Genomic DNA, 18720 nt, shown 5'->3' with positions numbered 1-18720 from the left:
AAAAAAATTGCTGGGGTTGGGGATTTAGCTCAATGGTAGAGCTCCTGCCTAGCAAGCGCAAGGCCCTGGGTTTGGTCCCCAGCTCCGGGGGAAAAAATTTGCTATACTAATGTTGAGGCAGCCATCAGATAAAATTATGGATGAGAACTAGAGGCCAGCGCAACATCACTGGCTAAGGAAGGAAGCCATGGTAAACACAAAGATGTGTTGCCTACACGCTTTTGGCACCTCTGTTCCAGGAGCTACCACATTCCTTTAATGTTGAACCCAAGGGCTGGCAGAGCTGGGGACAAACCTGTGCCTGCTCTTCCTAAAAAGGGTAGTTATCACCCTCACTATGTACGAAATCAGAACCCCAAGCCAGGCCTAATGGTGCACATGTTCGCACAGGGGAGGCCGAGGCATCCTGCTTTACATAGAAAGACCCTCCTTCAAACAAAACCAGAAATCCTCTCCAAGGCTTACACTGGAGATGTGAACCAAAGGAGCTAGTTTAACTCCTGTTACTAACTGGGAAGTTTGCAAGCACAAGAATCAGTCCATCAGTGATCTCTTGGTACCGTACACATAACTTTTGTTGTTTTTTTTTTGGAAGGGTCTTACTGTGTAGCCCAGGCTGGCTTAGGACTTACTATGTAGTCCAGGATGACCTAGTACACATAGTTCTCTTGTTAGATGTGTCCCATTACACCTAGCATACTTTATTGTTCAATCAACAATTATTGATGTGATCAAAGGTCAGCATATTATCTAACTCCTCCATTGTATGCAGAAGAGAAAGGCAGGTACACTCAGCTAGTGTTATTGGTCTACATCAACTGTGCAATACATCTTAACTGAGAGTTGTAATACTTAAATCTTAGATCCAGAAGCAATTATGACACCTGTTCCTTTTGCAGAGAACCAGATTTGATTCCCAGTGCTCACCTGGTGACTCACAGCCCTCTGTAACTCCAGTTCCAGGGGGATCTGGTGCATGTGGTACACTTACACAAATAAAGGCCAAGCATTCATACACATAAAAAGCTTTAAATCGGGGCTGGGGATTTAGCTCAGTGGTTAGAGCGCTTACCTAGGAAGCGCAAGGCCCTGGGTTCGGTCCCCAGCTCCGAAAAAAAGAACCAAAAAAAAAAAAAAAAAAAGCTTTAAATCTCCAACCCAGCATCATGTTCAAGGGTGAGAAAGCACTATGGTCTCATGGAAAGCATGCTTATATTAAAAATCAAAAAAACGGTGCTGGAGAGATCACTCAGTGGTTTAGATCAATTGTTACTCTTACAAAAGACCCAGTCTTTGGTTCCCAGGATCCAACAAATGTGGTTTACATACAAACGTGCAGGCAAAACACATGAAATAAAAATAAGAAATTGATAAGCAGCAGAAGGGGGGTAACATTTGAATTGTAAATAAAAAAATAAATTGATAAGCAATACTCTAGTTAGTGTTCAGCTCAATACACCCTCTTACCCTGATGGCACCACACACCCCTGAGGCCACCAAGATGGCTCAGGAGATGACAGCACTTGCTACTAAGCTTGACAACCTCCATTTGATCCCCTGGCACCCATATTTCTATTATGTTGGACAGAATTAACATCCACAAGTTGTTTGCTCACCTCCACATGTGTTTTTTGATGTGTGCCCACACACAAATTAAATGTAAAACTAAACCACTACTTTACTGTAAAATAATCCAAATAATAAGGTTTTGAGCCCTAGACTGGAAATGCAACTCAGTTGATAGAGTGCTTGCCCAGGGTGCCCAGTGTCCACTCCCAGCACCACATAAACTAGGTGTGTCGGTGCACACCCGGTGCCCCAGAATTATGGACATACAGGCAAGAGATTCAGAAATCTAAGGCCATCCTTATCTTCATAGTTCAAGGACAGCCTGAGCTAAGAAAACAATTCCTAAACCTTTTCTTTCTCTGAGATGAACTCTCTTTGAAGAGAGACTCCTCCAGGTAGATGTCCTAGTGAAATTCCTGAACCTCAGAGCTAAGGGCAGCCTGCTCAGGGCCCAAACCACCAAAATACCTCTGTCAAAATGAGTTGGCAAGACAGGCATGGCTGTGCACCGACAGTCATCCCAACACTAGAAAGGCTGAAGTAGGAGGATCTCCGTGAGTTCAAAACCACCATGGATTTCATAGACAGACCTAGTTTTATAACACAAACTAAAGCAGGAGCCATGTGACTGAAGGATGAGTTTCCTTTCCCTGGTGAAAGCTGATTGCATCTCTTCACCAAGGCGTGGCCCTTCCTGGGTCTGGGAAACCAAGTTGGTGAACAGGCTGAGTGACATTCACACCCATATAGGGAAGTGGGAGCTGGCCCCGGCGGCCCCACAGGCGTTAGGAAGGCGGGGCCTCTGCCAGCCAGAGAGACCTGCTGCTTGGTCTCCAGAGACGTCTCCTCCCTCGCTCAGAGGAAGCTGTTCCACCAGCACTGAGAGCTGACCGCTGAGTAACGCCACAAACAGATAGCAAAAAGGTTAGAACCCCCAGGTGGGAGGGCCCAGGTCTGTGTTGCCACACAGGAGGCTGCGGAGGGAAGGATCCTGAATTGAAGGCTAGTCTGAGCTACAAAGTGAGACCCGCTTTTGAGAACACAAAAGCCAGGTGCCGCCTCAAGCCTGTAGTCCCAGCACTTCTTCAGAAGAGGACTACTGTGAGTTTGAGGAAAGCCTGGCTTGCAGATGAAGGGGAGGGGAATTAAAACACAGAAAAGGGAAGTGGGCTCTGGAGAGACGGCTTAGGGGCACTTGCTGCTCTTGAGGGTGACCCAAATACCCACACAGGGCAGCTCACAGCAGCCTGTGTGCAGCTCCAAGGGATTCAACGCCCTCTTCTGTCCTCTAAGGCCACCTGCAGGGCACATGTGCACAGATAGACACAAGTTAATAAAAATTAAATATATCTTTATTTTTTCTAAGAGAAAAAAATGAGGAAAGGGAGGGAAAATCGCAGGTTAACCCACAACTGTCACGCCAGCACTTAGAAGGCAAACATGTAAAGATTAGGAATTTAAGGGTTATCTTTAGCTACCTATGGAATTCCACAACAGCCTAGGCTGTATGGAAAGGGAGAGGGACAGAGGAGGGAAGAAAAGAAAGAAGCAAGAAAGGAGGGAAGACTGAGAGAAGGGAGCTAGGTAAAGCCATACAGAGTCACTAAGTGGCAGTTGCCTTGCACAGAGCTAAGTACCACACCCTCCATCCCAGCAGGCATCTTCATTCATTACTGTGTGTGTGCTAAGCTTGTGTGTGTGTGTGTGTGTGTGTGTGTGTGTGTGTGTGTGTGTGAGAGAGAGAGAGAGAGAGAGAGAGAGAGAGAGAGAGAGAGAGACATGTGCATGAATCCCTGACCTACTAAAAGCAGCATCCTTTTGAGGGTCTGTGGGCTTGGTCCTAGTTCCTCTATGGAACCGGATCACTGTTTTGAGAGGGAAAAATGATCAGGTACAAAAGCACCAACAGGCTGCCGTGTGCACCCCTGTGCTTCCCTAGAGAAAATCAGGTAGACACCTACAAGCTAGGGTGGAGCAAACTGTAGCTTATTGACATTAGCTTCTAGAATATACAGAAGCAAGGCCAGACGGAGCTCAGGGGCCTTTTCAGCAAAGCATTTTGAGGACAGGGTTTTAACATGTAGCTCAAGTTGCCTTATGGTCCTGTCTCAGACTCCTGAAGAAGGGACCACAAGCCTGTGCCACCACACAAAGCTGCTGGCCAATTTTTTTTTTTTTTCCGGAGCTGAGGACTGAACCCAGGGCCTTGCACTTGCTAGGCAAGCGCTCTACCACTGAGCTAAATCCCCAACCCCCAATTTTTTTTTTAATATTTATTTTATTGTTCAACAGGACTGATGATCCCAGCAAAATGAAGGCAGAGGCAAGGGGAGCTCTGTCACACACACACACACACACACACACACACACACACACACACACACACACGTTGATTTTTAATGATGTATATGTGTGTGGGAGGGTATGAATGACGCAGGCACGTGAAGGAGTTACAGGTAGTTGTGAGCTGCTCAACACGGTGCTGGGTCTGAACTCAGGTTCCCTCTCTGGCACCAAGATATTTTACTTTCATGTAGTCTAGGCTGAACTCAAACTCTCTACGCAGCCAAGGATGACATCAACTTCTGATCAGCTGATCTACAGATGCTTTAACCAATGAGCAACAGTGACCTCTTCCACTAGGAAGAGCATCTCCATTTCGAGTTTCTGAAAGAGAAAGCATTCTTCCTGGGCTGTATAGGAAGGAGGGAGGAAGTGAGCTCACTGGAGCTTCTGTAGGGTTTGAAGACAGCACCACCACACCAGTTTACACACAAGCTGAAGCCCCAGGCAGGCGCCTCTCTGCCTCCCTCAAGTGTGGGTGTGGTCTCGCTTACTCTAGTCCCTCCTTTCCCTCCCACAGGTAAATGAACGGAGCCCAAAGAGTGATCACTTGTGCTCTGTTCAGATTTCTGGTTTCTGGAGGACGCTGCCTCCTGCTGGAACATCAGAACATCTTGCTCCAGGCTTGCCCTGAGTCTGGATGTTTACCTGAAGTGAGCCTCCAATTTAGGTGCTGGGAATCAAAGCCCAATCCTATGGAAGAGTAGAATCTGCTCTTAACCAAGAGCAGAGAAACAAGAATGAGAGAGGAGAGAAGAGGAGAGGAGGGGAGAGGAGGGGAGAGGAGGGGGGAGGGGAGGAGAGGAGGGAAGGGAAGGAGAGGAGAGGAGAGGAAGGGAGCAAGGCTCATCTGAGCTGCAAAGGCCAGAAGGACAGGCCCAGCCCTGTCAGAAGCTGATGGCTGCTCAACATCTCAAAGAAGATGCTGAGAAAAGCAGGCTTTGTATTTAGAAATGTCCTTCGTTTGAAGGGACAAGTGTGACCAACTGAAACAAACCTGAGAGAACTCAGTCCTGAGGACTTCCACATAGTGTCCAAGAGATTGGAGGAGGGAAGCAAGCCCAGAGCTTCTAGGGAAGTTTCTCATAGATCATTTTCTGCCAAGGGGTAAGTTCACTTTGTAGTTTAGAATGACCTTGAGCTCTCCGGCCTCCTCCCCACAAGTGCTGAGATCACAGGTACCCCAAGACTAGGGTCTCCTGAAGTCTAGGTTGGCCTCAAACGTGTGTAGCTCAGAAGGACCTTGAACTTGTCATTGTCTTTGTTGGGGACAGGATATCTCCATGTAACCCTGGCTGTTTTGGAACTCTGTAGACCACTGGCCTTGAACTCAGTGATCAGCTGCCTCCTGAGGGCTGGGATCAAAGGTGTTTCCCTCCCACAGCTGACCTTGAACTCTTGATCCTCTTGCCTCCCCCTCCCTGATGCTGAGCCTGCAGCACTGTCATATCCAGTTTGTGTGATGCAAGGCTTTGTGGATGCTAGGTAAGCACTCCACAAAGAACAGAACAGGAGCCACATCCCTGTTTGTTTGTTTATTTGAAACAAGATCCTATTTTGTACCCCGGGGCAGCCTTGTGCCCTGGTGGCCTCTACCTCCCAAATGGTAGGTTTTCATTCTTTCCCTCTCCCTCCCCCTTTCCATCCCCCATCTTTAACCAGGGTCTTCTCATGTGACCCAGGGTGGTCCAGAACTTGAGATCCTCTTGCCTCAGTCTTGCTGGTGTAACAGGCCCCTGCTGTTAGCCCCCTGCATGGATCAAAGATGTCACTGAAAAGACACAAGGTGTGCTCACACTTGCCCTTAATCCCCCTCCTTTAATTGCCACACACCTGTCTCAAACTAGTAACTTGCCTTTAATCACACTCCCCTCCACCCCAACACCCACCCACCCCATCTAAAATAAGCAACACACAAACAAACACATCATTGACCTAGCTGCTTAGGAGACTGACACAGTAAGATAGCACGTGCCCAGTAGTTTAGGGGTAGCAGCATGTCCAGCATTTGGAATGCATTAAGGCATGACCTTATAGGATTCTGGAAAGATGAAATGGCTACGGGCCATAAATCACCTCAAAGCAGCACATTGATGCTGTCTCTGGGTCAATTCGGATGCAAAAGCCACTCAGCCTCTGGCAGCTGACACGACCTGGAGTGAGCTTTGGAAAAGCCTGCTTTGTCACCTACGCTTGCGCTCTAAGGACTCCTTGGTGAAAGAACACCGTCCTGTGAACAAGGGGCCTGGGTGTAGCCCAATAGTGACTTCCTTCCATCAGGTCACTGCCAGAGAATGTTCTAGAGGCAGGCAGAGCTTCCTGGAGAGAGAAAGTCTGTTTTCCTGGAGAAGGTTAGAGAAACAGTGAATGGGTAACTGGAGTATGTGAATTGGGACCTGGCTGTGAGGCATCTGTATCATTTACTCCTGGTGGGAGATGGCTCAGGCCACAGCCCTGTGGGGCCCTGGGTCCACAATGTGGGGTTGCACATTATTCCATTTTATTTGTGTGTATGTGTTTGTTTACTATGATACAGGTACACATGTGGAGGCCAGAGGACAATTTACAAGAGTCTATTCTCTTCACTCTCGTTGGTCCTGAGTATCAGGTCATTATTTGGTTACACACAGTGGTAACTGGTCCTGTGTGTGTGTGTACATGTGTGAAGGTGTGTGCATCTATGTGTAGAGGCCTGAGGTTAATGTCTCCCGTCTCCCTCAATCTATCTACCCTATAAATCTGGCAGGGCATATTATTGGCTGGGAAACTCTTTGAGTCTGCTAGTCTAGCTGGTCCACTTGCTTTAGCGATTTCCTGGCTCTCCTCCTGAATGCTGGGATTACAGGTGGCCACCATGCCCATCCACTTTACCTGCTTTTTCCTGCTTTTACTGTTCTGAGAATCAGAACTCCAGGACCTCAAGCTTTGATCTCCCCAGCCCAGCTGGGACTTTGCTGTTGTCTTCCCAAGACAGGGTTTCTCTGTACCCCTGACTGTCCTGGAACTCTCTCTGTAGATCAAGCTGGCCTTGAACTCACAGAAATCTACCTGTCTGCCTCCTGAGTGTAGGTTGGGTTTAAAGAAGGTGTGTGTTGGAGTTGGGGATTTAGCTCAGTGGTAGAGCGCTTGCCTAGGAAGCGCAAGGCCCTGGGTTCGGTCCCCAGCTCCGAAAAAAAAAAAAAAGAACCAAAAAAAAAAAAAAAAAAAAAAGAAGGTGTGTGTTGGGCTGGAGAGATGTCTCAGTGGTTAAGAGCATTGACTACTCTTCCAGAGGTCCTGAGTTTAATTCCCAGCAACCACATGGTGGCTCACAACCATCTGTAATGGGATCTGATGCCCTTTTCTGATGTGTCTGAACACAGCTACAGTGTACTCACATCGTAAAAAAAAGAAAAAGAAAAAGAAAAAAAAAAAAGAAGGCGTGTGTCATCATCGTTCATCCTGACTTTACTTTTTAAGATTTATGTATTTATTTTATGTATATGAGCACACACTTGCTGAAACACCAGAAGATGACATCAGATCTCATTACAGATGGTGTGAGCCACCTGGGATTTGAACTCAGGACCTCTGGAGAGCAGTCACTGCTCTTAAGCACTGAGCCATCTCTCCAGCCCCATCCCCTCTCTATTATTAACATTCAAAGCAAAGTTTCCAGAGGACCTAGGTTTGTTTCCCAGCACCCATATGGCAGCTCACCACTGTCTCATGCCCTCTCTGGCCTGGCACCAGGCACACGGACACAAACACATATAGGCCAAACACCTATACACATAAACAAAACAAAAGCAATTGTTAAAAATGTAAGGAGCCAGGCCAAGGTAGCGCACACCTTTAATCTCGGCACTCGTTAGGCAGAGGCAGGCCGATCTCTGTGAGTTTGAGGCCAGCCTGGTCTACAGAGCAAGTTTTAGGACAGCCAGGGCTACACAGAGAGACTTGAAAGAAACAAACAGAAATAATATTTAAAATTTGTATGTGTACAAAGTGTGGGGCTGGAGAGATGGCTCAGTTGTACGTGTTTGTGTGTGTTTGTATGGTCTTCAAGAGCAATAAATTCTCTCTTTTTTTTAAAGATATTTATTTATTCATTTTTTATTTATTCATTTTATATATGACGAAGTACAGTCACTGTCTTCAGACACACCAGAAGAGGGCAACAGATCTCGTTACAGATGGTTGTGAGCCACCATGTGGTTGGTGGGATTTGAACTCATGACCTCTGGAAAAGCAGTCGGTGCTCTTAAACGCTAAGCCATCTCTTTTCTTTTCTTTTTTTTTTTCCGGAGCTGGGGACCGAACCCAGGGCCTTACGCTTGCTAGGCAAGCGCTTTACCACTGAGCTAAATCCCCAACCCCAAAGCTGAGCCATCTCTCCAGCCTGCAGTAAATTCTCTTAATGACTGAGTTATCTCTAGCTCATTCCCCTGCCAAATATTTGAACCAGAGCCTCATGGAACCCAGGCTTGAGTAAACTCTGTGTAGCTGAGGAAAACCAAGAACTCCTGACCCTTCTGCTTCCACCTCCCCAGAGCCAGGATGACTGGCTTGGCCAAGAGATATCTCTGGTGGGTTGGGGATTTAGCTCAGCGGTAGAGCGCTTGCCTAGCGAGCACAAGGCCCTGGGTTCGGCCCCCAGCTCCGAAAAAAAAGAAAAAAGAAAAAAAAAAAGAGATATCTCTGTTTTAGTAAAGTCCTGGTTTTGCCTCTTAGCCCCATGTTTTTAATTTTTTTTTTTTTTTTCGGAGCTGGGGACCGAACCCAGGGCCTTGCGCTTCCTAGGCAAGCGCTCTACCACTGAGCCAAATCCCCAACCCCTAGCCCCATGTTTTTAGAAATAAGACTCAAACTTAAAATTATATTCCCAGGCTGGAGAGATGGCTGGAGAGGTCCTGAGTTCAATTCCCAGCAACTACATGGTGGCTCACAGCCATCTGTAACGGGATGCATTTTCTAGTGTATCTGAAGACAGTGACATTGTACTCACATACATACATAATACATAAATACTCACATACATAAATAAATCTTTAAAAAAAATTACATTCCCGGGGTTGGGGATTTAGCTCAGTGGTAGAGCGCTTGCCTAGCAAGCGCAAGGCCCTGGGTTTGGTCCCCAGCTCCGAAAAAAAGGAAAGAAAAAAAAATTACATTCCCGAGTACCTTGGCCATTCGGCTAGGCTCTATTTTGATTAGATCATAACTAAAGATACCCATTTATTTTTAAGCTACGTTTGGTCCTGTGGTTGGGTATCTGTGATTATGTTCGATGTATCCATGTGTTTGTCTCATCTCTTTTTTTTTTTTTTTTTTTTGGGTTCTTTTTTTCGGAGCTGGGGACCGAACCCAGGGCCTTGCGGTTGCTAGGCAAGCGCTCTACCTCTGAGCCAAATCCCCAACCCCTGTCTCATCTCTTTTTGGGCTCCTCTTCTCTTTATATAAATTTAGGATTGAGGTATATACATTTTTTAAATTGCTAAGGACCCTCCTAATTGTTATTAAGCAAAAACCTATATAATAACTTTTAAGGAAAGTGTGTAATATTGAATCTCTGATAATTGTTAGCTCCTGTATCCATGAGTGGAGGGTCCTGCCCTGACTTTGTGTAGACTAGGTTGGAAGAATTTACAGAGATTTGCCTGTCTCTGTCTCCCTGCTGTTGCTGTGCTTTCCTTGGCAACGCTCCTTCTGTGCCCCCTACCCCCATTCCTTTGTTTACAGGGAGGTATTTTGGCCTTCCAATGGCAGCTAACCTAGGCTGCATCTTCCCACATCATGAATGCAGAACATTAATTTCCGTAGGGCAGGGCTGGGCTGACCTGCTGTGCCAGGTTTGGGAGAATCTGAAGTGGCTTATCCACAGCTGTGGTCTCTAGAAGTGTCCACTCGAAGGGAGCAGGAGCGGATTCTTCCCTCTCAGCTTTTCTACCCTTAGGAGAAGCCAATACTTTTGTGTTTTGCTTTTTAATTTAGTAGGGGGAGTGCTGGAGAGACGGATCAGTGGTTAAGAACACTGAGCTCTTAAGAACTCAGTGGTTAAGAGGTCCTGAGTTCAATCCCCAGCAACCACATGGTGGCTCACAACCATCTGTAATGGGATCTGATGCCCTCTTCTGGTGTCTGAAGACAGCTACACATATTCCAAGGACGAGGGCAGCTGCACATAGTGTGGTGTAATAAAGGTTGTCTTGGTTGCAAAAGGCTTGCTGATTAAAGATGGTATGAACCTGGAGCTGGGAAACTGCTAAATATAGTCAAGACAACCTTCCTATTTAGATTCAAAGCCTGACAAAATAAAAATACCAAGTAAAACCGTGTATAAATAAAGCGTCCATTATAATTCGAAACACAGAAGAGCCTACACTGACTTTAAAGGTGATACTTACTTCCTCTAGTTAGGGACCAAATTAGAGAGAGAAAGTGAATGGAGAAGAAAGACATCATGGGTTAGGAACCAAAAAAAAACATGGCCTTTACGGCTGGCCAGTTGGAGTTTAAGAACCATCCAGATGAAACATATAAATAACAACTCGGGATTATTAATAAAAAAGTAGATACTGGGCCGGAGAGATGGCTTAGCGGTTAAGAGCACTGACTCCTCTTCCAGAGGTCATGAGTTCAATTCCCAGCAACCACATGGTGGCTCACAACCATCTGTAGTGAGATCTGGTGCCCTCTTCTGGCCTGCAGTCACATATGCAGGCAGAATGCTGTACATAAAAATAAATAAAATAAATCTTTTAAAAAAAAAAGTAGATTCTAATCTGCCCAGGTCTAGTGCTGATTAAGGCTTATTGTAAACGTAAAAGTTGCATGGGTCTTTTATCTAGAAATGAAATGGTCAAAGGCAGAGTAAAAACCCCAGATTGGGATTAAAAATTTCTACCCCACATGTGAAGGGATCAGAGGAAGGTGGATTTGGAATGACCTAGTTGAAGGAGCGGGAGGAAGGAGAGAGCAAGCCACTATGAGATGGGCAGTGAGCACATGACCAGGAGAAACAGTATCTGGGGTACACTGCTGGGGAGGCAGCCAGCCCAACACTTAAAACAGAGGTTAGGGATGACTCCCCAGTGATTGTCAAAGCCAAATAAAATAACCGCAGTCTGAGTCTCATTTATTTGTAAGCTAGTCAGGGATAAGATTAAATTGGTCGCACAATCTCCTTCTCCCATCACAGCATCCCCTATTTGTCTCTGACTGTCCCCATCTACCATAGGTTGGACCCTTGTTACACTGGTGGGAGTTCCGTGACCCCTCAGATGAGGCGGCATCTGCTGAGCAAACCTGATGGCCTGAGTGTGATTCCTGAAGCCCACAGACAGTTGTTAGGAGTGAGAATAGACTACAGAGTTGTCTTCTGCAGCACCTACCTCCTCAGTAACAAAGTATGCATTTCAAAGTTCCCTATCTGAGGGAGGAGGCCTGATGTGTCCACAGAATTCCCAGTCATTTCCCCAGTGCCTTGATACAGAGTTGCTCTGCAAATGTCCCATCACAGAGGTAATGCCATGCTGATACTTGGGAAACCTGGGCCTTTTCTTGGCTGGTTTGGCAAATCACAGGGAAGTGCGAGGCTGGCACTAAACAGTCACCTAGAAGCCCTGTGGAGGAGGTCTCAGTCTGGACATGTCTGTGCTGAGGTGACAGAGACAGCTCCATGCTGCCACCCTCATTAGTTTTGACATAGTCCCCTAGGCCTTCTGGGATCTTGACTCAGGCTGGGGTTTGTGGCTTTGACACTGAAAAGAATATTATGTCTAGCCAGTTTATGAAGTACAGCTGTAGATTAAAGATCTGTATTTTTAAGTTGGGCAGAGTGGCATATACCATTAGTCCAGGATTCAAGAGGCAGAAAGCTGGGGGACTTTCTATAAAATTAAGGTTAGCCTAATATACAGAGCAAGTTTCAGTCCAGCTAGGGCTACACAGACCATGTGGTAAAAAATAATTATCTTTTAAAGTTTTATTATTATTAGTCATATACGTATGCACATTTGTGTGGGTATGTGTGTGTATGCAATGACCTCTGAGATCAGAAGAGGGCACAAGGTCATGTGCAGCATTAGACATATATTGACAAAATGGTATATACACATTACCATTTTGTCAACTCTCAGGTTACATCTCTAAAGGTTGCTAGAGAAATCTTTCTCTCTCTCTCTCCCTCCCTCCCTCCCTCCCTCTCTCCCTAACAGTTACATGTACTGGGCTGAAGAGACTGGTCAGCTGTTAGGGACACATACTGCTTTTCCAGAGGACTTGATTTTTGGCTTACACCTGCCCATAACTCCGGTTCCAGGGAATTTAACGACCTCTCCTGGCTTTCTGGGGCATTGCATGTACATATCACAGACAAATATGCACATGAATAAAAATAAGTCTTTAATGCTGGGCATAGTAACACACACCTTAGATACCACTACTCAGGAAACACAGGCAGGGTGAGTTTCAGGCTAGTGAGGGCCACATGGTTGCCTGAAGAAGAAAAAAACCCTCTACATTTCATTACAATTTTTTTTATATGGGCCCACTACACAGTGAAGCGTTCAGGTGACAAGTTGCAGGAATCAGTCTCCTCCCCCACCACGTGGTTCCTGGGGACTGAATTCAGGTGGGTGGGTGTAAGCACTTTGAGCCAGTGAGCTCTTGCAGGCTCCATCTTCATCCTCTGAAGGAGATAAATGAGGTGGCTCTGCAGAAACTTTGAATGGGAGTATAATATAAAATGAAACCAGAGCCACCAGGGGTCAGTACATGTCCTATCCCTGTAAATGAGATTCTGAGGAAATTCCAGATTGTACCTGAGAAGGGAGAAAGGCCTGAGCTCTTAGTAATTGGACTGGAATTCCTGTTTTCCTACTGGCAAGAGGCTTCAATCAGATTCCTGAGCAACAGGTTCCTTTTCCTTTGCATGCCCTCCAAGATTTCCCATTTTTCTTTTCATTTTTAACTTGTTATACCTTTAATCCCATGGCTGAGGAGGCAGAAGCAGGTGGATCTCTGAGTTCCAGGCCAGCCTAGTTTACAGAGCAAGTTCTAGGACAGACAGACTACACGGAAAAAACCTGTATAGGCTTCAATTTTTCAAAACCTACTTTTAATAAGAGTTCTGAAATGCTTTAACCTCCCTTCTAGCCCACCACCCTCCAGAGGTAGTGGAAAGGAAAGGCTATTAGGACATGGGGAAGTGGACCTGTTTAGAGATTGTTTTTTGACTCTTGCCTTCCTCTTCTCATCCCCTTCCCCTTCTCTTCCCATTCCCCTCCCCCTTTCTCTCCACATGCTCATGGCTGGCCTCTACTCCTCTACTCTCTCTGTCTTTCTCTGTCTCTCTACCCTTTCTACTCCCCTCCCCGTGCCCTGAATAAACTCTATTCTACACTAAAAGAAAAAAGAAAAGAAAAAAGAAATTGTTCTTTGGAGCAAATCCTATCTGCTGGAAAGGATATACACCAGCAGTCCAGTTCAGTAGTCAGGAGAGCAAACACGAATCAGCAGTGGTGGCTCAGCCTAGCATAAACAGCCAGGCCTCCGCTGAGTGGACAGGAGTCAGCAGGAGCTACCAGGACCAGCAGGGATGCCGGAAGTTCTCTGCTGTGTCTCTCTCAACCAAGTGAAGATCAAGGAAGACATGAGACCAACGAAGTGCTGCGAAGCTAGCTATGCAAGCCCCTCCCCCATACTCCCATCACTGTCTATTGAGTCCTTTTTATACTCCCTCCAAACATCATGTGTTCTCCCATGGGTCTTGCCTCAGCAAAACTCCGCAGGAATCTGTATCAGCTGACATCACTCTGCCAATCAGCTGGTGTCCATGGAAGTAGCAAGACATCACCAGATCACTACAAGCTTTTTGGTGTGCTTCTATGAAGTCACAACAAACGATGCTTAAGGAATAGCGAAGTGTAGCAATACTTAACACCACGTGTCCTTTCATGTGTTTGCTTAGCAAAACATCCTTTCACTGGTGTCCCCTTCAGGAAAACACTCTGTATGTCTCCCCCAGAAAACACCATCCAACACAACTGACTTTTCAAAGAAACTGTAAGTTTCTACTTCACTCCTGCTTCAAAAACAGTGTATGCATGTGCATATATATGTTTTATCCACATATATGTCTGTGTACCACAAGTATACGCACAGACAGCAGAACAAGTGGATCACAGAGCTACAATGTGGGTGCTGAGAATGAAGCCCAGGTCTTCTGGAAGAACACTGTTTTAAACACCTCCATTTCTGTGCCTTTCTATCCTTCAGTCTGGCTACTTTGATTCCAGTATAAGGCTTCCAGGGTCCCTACTTAGTAGACATGCCTAACTGGCTCCTGGGTTTGTTCTGACCTCTGGTGGCCAACGTAGGAGCATGTCTCAGTCCTCAGGGGAGAAAAGGAGAGGACAGTGAGAGATGCACTTCCGGGTCACATCCACTTTGCAGCAGCTTATGCTTACCCCCTTAGGACGAGGGAGAAAAACTGCCCACCAGAGTGGGAACCCTAGCCTTGAGTGACAGAGCAACAGATCCTTTGTTTTGTTTTAGGGGGTAGGGTAACTCTCCTGGAACTATGTAGACCAGGCTAGCCTCCAAATCACAGTTCTGCCTGCCTTTCAAGTGTAGAGACTAAAGTAAAATGGCACTATGCCTGCCAGACCCAAAAGAAACTGAGGACAAACCTGCGATGCTTATTAGCGCATCCTTTCCTTCTGGCTTCCTGTTTTATAACCACCGGTGGCTCTCCCACCCCCTACCCTTCTCTAGTGCATGGGCTTCCCTCCCCTAGCATCCTACTCCCTTAAAAGCCTGTCGCTAGAGTATTTGTGCTCTTGGTCATCTTTGGTTTCTTTTCTTGGCTCCTTGTCTCTTGATCGTCTCTCCCTCTCCCCCCTGGACAAACCCAGTCTGCTGGCCATATTCCATCTACTACTCTCCCTGTTCTGGACCCTTCCAGATGCCTCTGGCTGCACTCTCCCTTATTATCTACAATAAAAACTTCCCCTTCAACCACACTTTGGAGCAATTTCCCTTAGTTTACACATCTGATACCAAAACACTAAAACACCACCTAGGTTCAGGCTCAATGGAATCTTCTTTAAGACTGAAATCTCAATCTGGTTGCCTTTCGGGTTTTTGTGAATGTTCATGTGTACAAAAGCATGTCGGAGCCAGAGGGACTTCTGTGCTCCTTTAGGCACCACTTACTTTGCTTAGGCCAGCTGGCCAGTGAGCCAGGGACCACCTGTCTCCATGTCAACTGCTGGGAGTACAAACCTAAACCATCATGCCTGGTTTCCCTTTTTATATGTGTTATCTGTGTGTGTGATTGTGGGTCTGCATGTTATGACATACATATGGAGGTCAGAGGACAAATTTTGGAGTTGATTATCCCCTTCCACTGTGTTCTGGGGACCAAACTTAGTTATCAGATTTGACATCAAACTACTTTACTCTGAACCATCTTGCCAATTCTTTTATTTTTCAGATTTATCTTTATGTATAAATGCTGTAAGTGTTCAGGTTATGTGTAGAGGCCAGAGAGGTTGTAAGACCCTCTGGAGCTGGAGTTACAGGTGGCCATTAGCTGCCTGACAATGGTGCTGGGAACTGAACTTGGGCCTCTAAATTGCTGAACCATTCCTCTAGTTCCTGTTTTATTCTCACAAGGTCCTGTAGCCCAGGCTAGCCTGAGGATGACTCTTAACTCCTGATCTACCTCTTCAGTGCTGGGATCACAGGTATATACCACTTCGCCTGGCTGGGGGGTGTTTTTGCTATTGGGGATGGAAGGCCGCTCTCATGAGGAGCACAGGCTGATGAGACTCCAACCTTCCAGATGGAGACACTCGCTGTCACAGGTGCACACAAGGGAAGCATGAGGATCCATCTTGCACACCTCTCCAAAGGCTGGTTGGTGAGGTGGGGCGTGGGGCCCTGGCCTGTTCCGAGGATATAACCTTAAAGTTGACAAAGGATGAACAGACTCTACCTGAAATCTAGCTTAGGCGGAGTCTAGAAGGCAGATGTGCCCAGGTGTGGAGGAGACACACAGCTGGACTCTGAACCCTCTCAGAAAGGACAGTGCCTAGGCATACAATGGCATACCTGGAGTCCTCTGAGCACTGGGGTCTTGAATTTAGGAGCAGCTGCAGTGTAGTTCAGTGTGGGAGGTGTGTCTGCTGTGCACAAGGGCTTGGTTCCACCCCCAGCAAAACACAAACCTACAAAACAAATGGCTGGAGAGAGGGTGTGGGGGGCAGGTACCATCTATATATGGTCTCAGAAACATGAGGTTGACACTTAAGAATTTCCTAGGTAAACCAGTGGAGATCCTGAAACCAAGATACCAAAACCAATCAGTCTAATAATCCTAGAGTGGTAGCTCAGACCTTAACCTTGGGTGAGATTTGGGGAACAGCAGCTACGAGATAAGCTAGACAGTTAAATTCTGTCAAATTTACTCAACAACACAAACAAACAAAAAAAAAAAAAACAACAAAAAAAAAACCCCAACCACCCCCCTCCCCAAAACAAACAAAAAACCTGTCTAATTTTATATGAATATCAACTTAGTCAAGCATCAACTAACCCATGGAAAAGCAAAAAGCCTTCCGTAGCCTCGGGTATGGGGTCGCCCAGGCTCTTCTTTATCGCTTTACTGGTATTTTACGGTGTGACCCTTACAGGCAGGTAACTTGGGAGTGTTCTACCACCTCGGCCTCCCAGGTGCTGGGATGACAGGTGTGAGCCAGCTGGTTTCTGCCTTATAAGAACTTGGGGACTACAGGGACACCCGGGCACAGGAGCAAGCCTGTCTGGGGGCTGGTGTGCTGAAACTGCAGGGCACAACACCCTTCACAGAGGGTCCAAACCAACTACTGTATCAAGATTGGACCACAGGATAAAGCTATGGCTCAGTTGGCAGAATGCTAGCCTAGCAGCACCACGTAAAGCTGGCACAATGGCACATGCCAGTCATCCCAGTACTAGGGTAGTGGAGGGAGGAGAATAGAGTTCAAGGTCATCCATGAACAAGAGATACTGTCTCAAAAAACAAAAGCTCTAACTAAACACTGCTCCTTCCAATCAAAACCCCAAAGCCAAACCCCAAGAGCCAGGCATTGGAGGCTGAGGTGTGGCACCACTGCAGAACCTCAAGAGCCGCCAACCCCACAAAAGCGGTCAATATCTAGCCAGAACAAACAGAGCTGTGGACTCCTTCCCACCAGGCAGGGTTGAAAAGGGGCTATGCCCCTGCCTCTGGGCTGCAGTCCACAGTAGAGGAGCTGCTGGCAGGGCTGGAGAGTGGGAAATGGAAAGACTGGGGAGTAGTGGTCCCAAAGGAAGAGACCAACAGACAGACTTCTCAGAGATCTCAGCTTACAGTTCCCAATTGAAAGGCTGCTAAAACCAGGCAACGCCACCATGTTTATAAAAACAAACAAAACATCTCAACATATGACATGCCTTCCTTCACTCAGAGTGTCACCTGTGGCTTAAGGGGAACAGCTTTGTATAGGCTACAGTTAGCCTGGCTTGTGGCTGGCTCTTAGTGACTCCTGGGTTATAATATCTTTGAGTGCCAGCCTCTCTGGGATTCCCCCCTCAATCTTTAACTACTGGGTTACTGGACACTGTGGTGACTGTCCTGAGGCCAGGGAGGTGGAACCTCAACACTGACTATGGAGTTTGTCATGACCTTGTCCTTAGCTTTCACATGCCTGAGATGTGGACACTAAAAGCACTCTAATATCAGCACAGATGGCAAGTCGAGAGGTCCTTGTTTGAATTGATCTATGTACAAAATGCCCTAAAAGCAAAAAAAAAAAAAAAAAAAAAAAAGGCTTAAATAAATAGGCAGGGTTGTGGCTGTGATGCAAGTATTGAGGGTAGGTCCGTGGGACCCAAAGGGCTAGAGGAAGACAGAAGGGTTGGGAACACCTGGCCATGGGCAGCAGCTGCCACATGGCTCAGTGAGAATGTCCACGAAGGCCTTGGAGCTTTGTCCCTTCAGTCATGGAGTCCAAAGCTCTGAGAAGTGGCCTTCACACTGCCTGGTGACAGCGTCCGAGCACCTGCCTAGATACCACGAGCTGGCAGGAACCACTGTTTCCCCATCCCCATCATTGTCAACCTCAGGGCTGCTGTCAAGCCAAGAAGAGCCGAGCTGGTCCCATAACTGTCCTCCGTGGGGAAGCCAAATAGCTGCCAGGAAGGGAACCTCCTCTCCAGGTCCAACGGGGCTCATGCCGACTGAGCAGGAGCTTCTGACAGGCACACCAACGCTCAGCCTCATCAACTGCACACGAACACCTCTTTCTTGCCAAGCTCCTCCCCTGCACTGGGTCACCTCAGAAGTCCCTGAGTGCAGGGACACTGGGAGAACAGCAGGCTGAGGAAACTGAGAGCCACCACTTTCCCTCAGCTTGCCCTGGGCTGAAGGCCCCTTTGTGCAGCTGCACTTAGGTTTGGTTGAGCACTCAGAAGATGCCCACACCTACACACACACACACACTGTCACCCTGTTCTTTTCAGGTGACATCCAGACACAGATTAGGCCATCAGTCCCTTCAGCAGATGGCACTGAGCTCTGGAACAGGTGCAACTGGCTGTCGCCCTCAGAGGCAGATGACGGACAATGGTGAGGGGCTGGTGGGCACCCTGGTGGTTTTGTTCCCAGAGAGATCCAGTGTTGGGTCCAAGTTGGGGACGCAGGCCTCACAGAAGGCTGGCCAAGCTGGTGTTGGGTCCATTCTGAGCTTGAAACTGCACAGGGGGTGGGCCATCTGTCCACTGTGAGGGGAACACACATGA

The 18720-nt window shown here is 47.0% G+C and overlaps 1 protein-coding gene across 4 annotated transcripts in view; it reads right to left on the bottom strand.

Moving 5' to 3' along the window:
- Nucleotides 1–12274: 12274 nt before the first annotated feature.
- Mau2 (MAU2 sister chromatid cohesion factor) overlaps nucleotides 12275–18720 on the bottom strand; it is a 31140-nt gene continuing 24694 nt past the window's right edge. For 2 of the 4 annotated variants that reach the window (XM_087587770.1, NM_001106077.4), the window contains 1 exon segment: nucleotides 12275–18699. In XM_087587770.1, the coding sequence (XP_087443896.1) occupies nucleotides 18625–18699 (75 nt within the window). In that variant the 3' untranslated portion in view covers nucleotides 12275–18624. 4 annotated transcript variants of the gene reach the window in all.

This window comes from Rattus norvegicus, chromosome 16, assembly GCF_021556685.1.
Source record: "Rattus norvegicus strain SHRSP/BbbUtx chromosome 16, alternate assembly SHRSP_T2T, whole genome shotgun sequence".
Taxonomy (NCBI): Eukaryota; Metazoa; Chordata; class Mammalia; order Rodentia; family Muridae; genus Rattus; species Rattus norvegicus.
The sequence above is the reverse complement of the archived record's forward strand: the minus strand, read 5'-3'. Positions and strand labels throughout refer to the sequence as shown.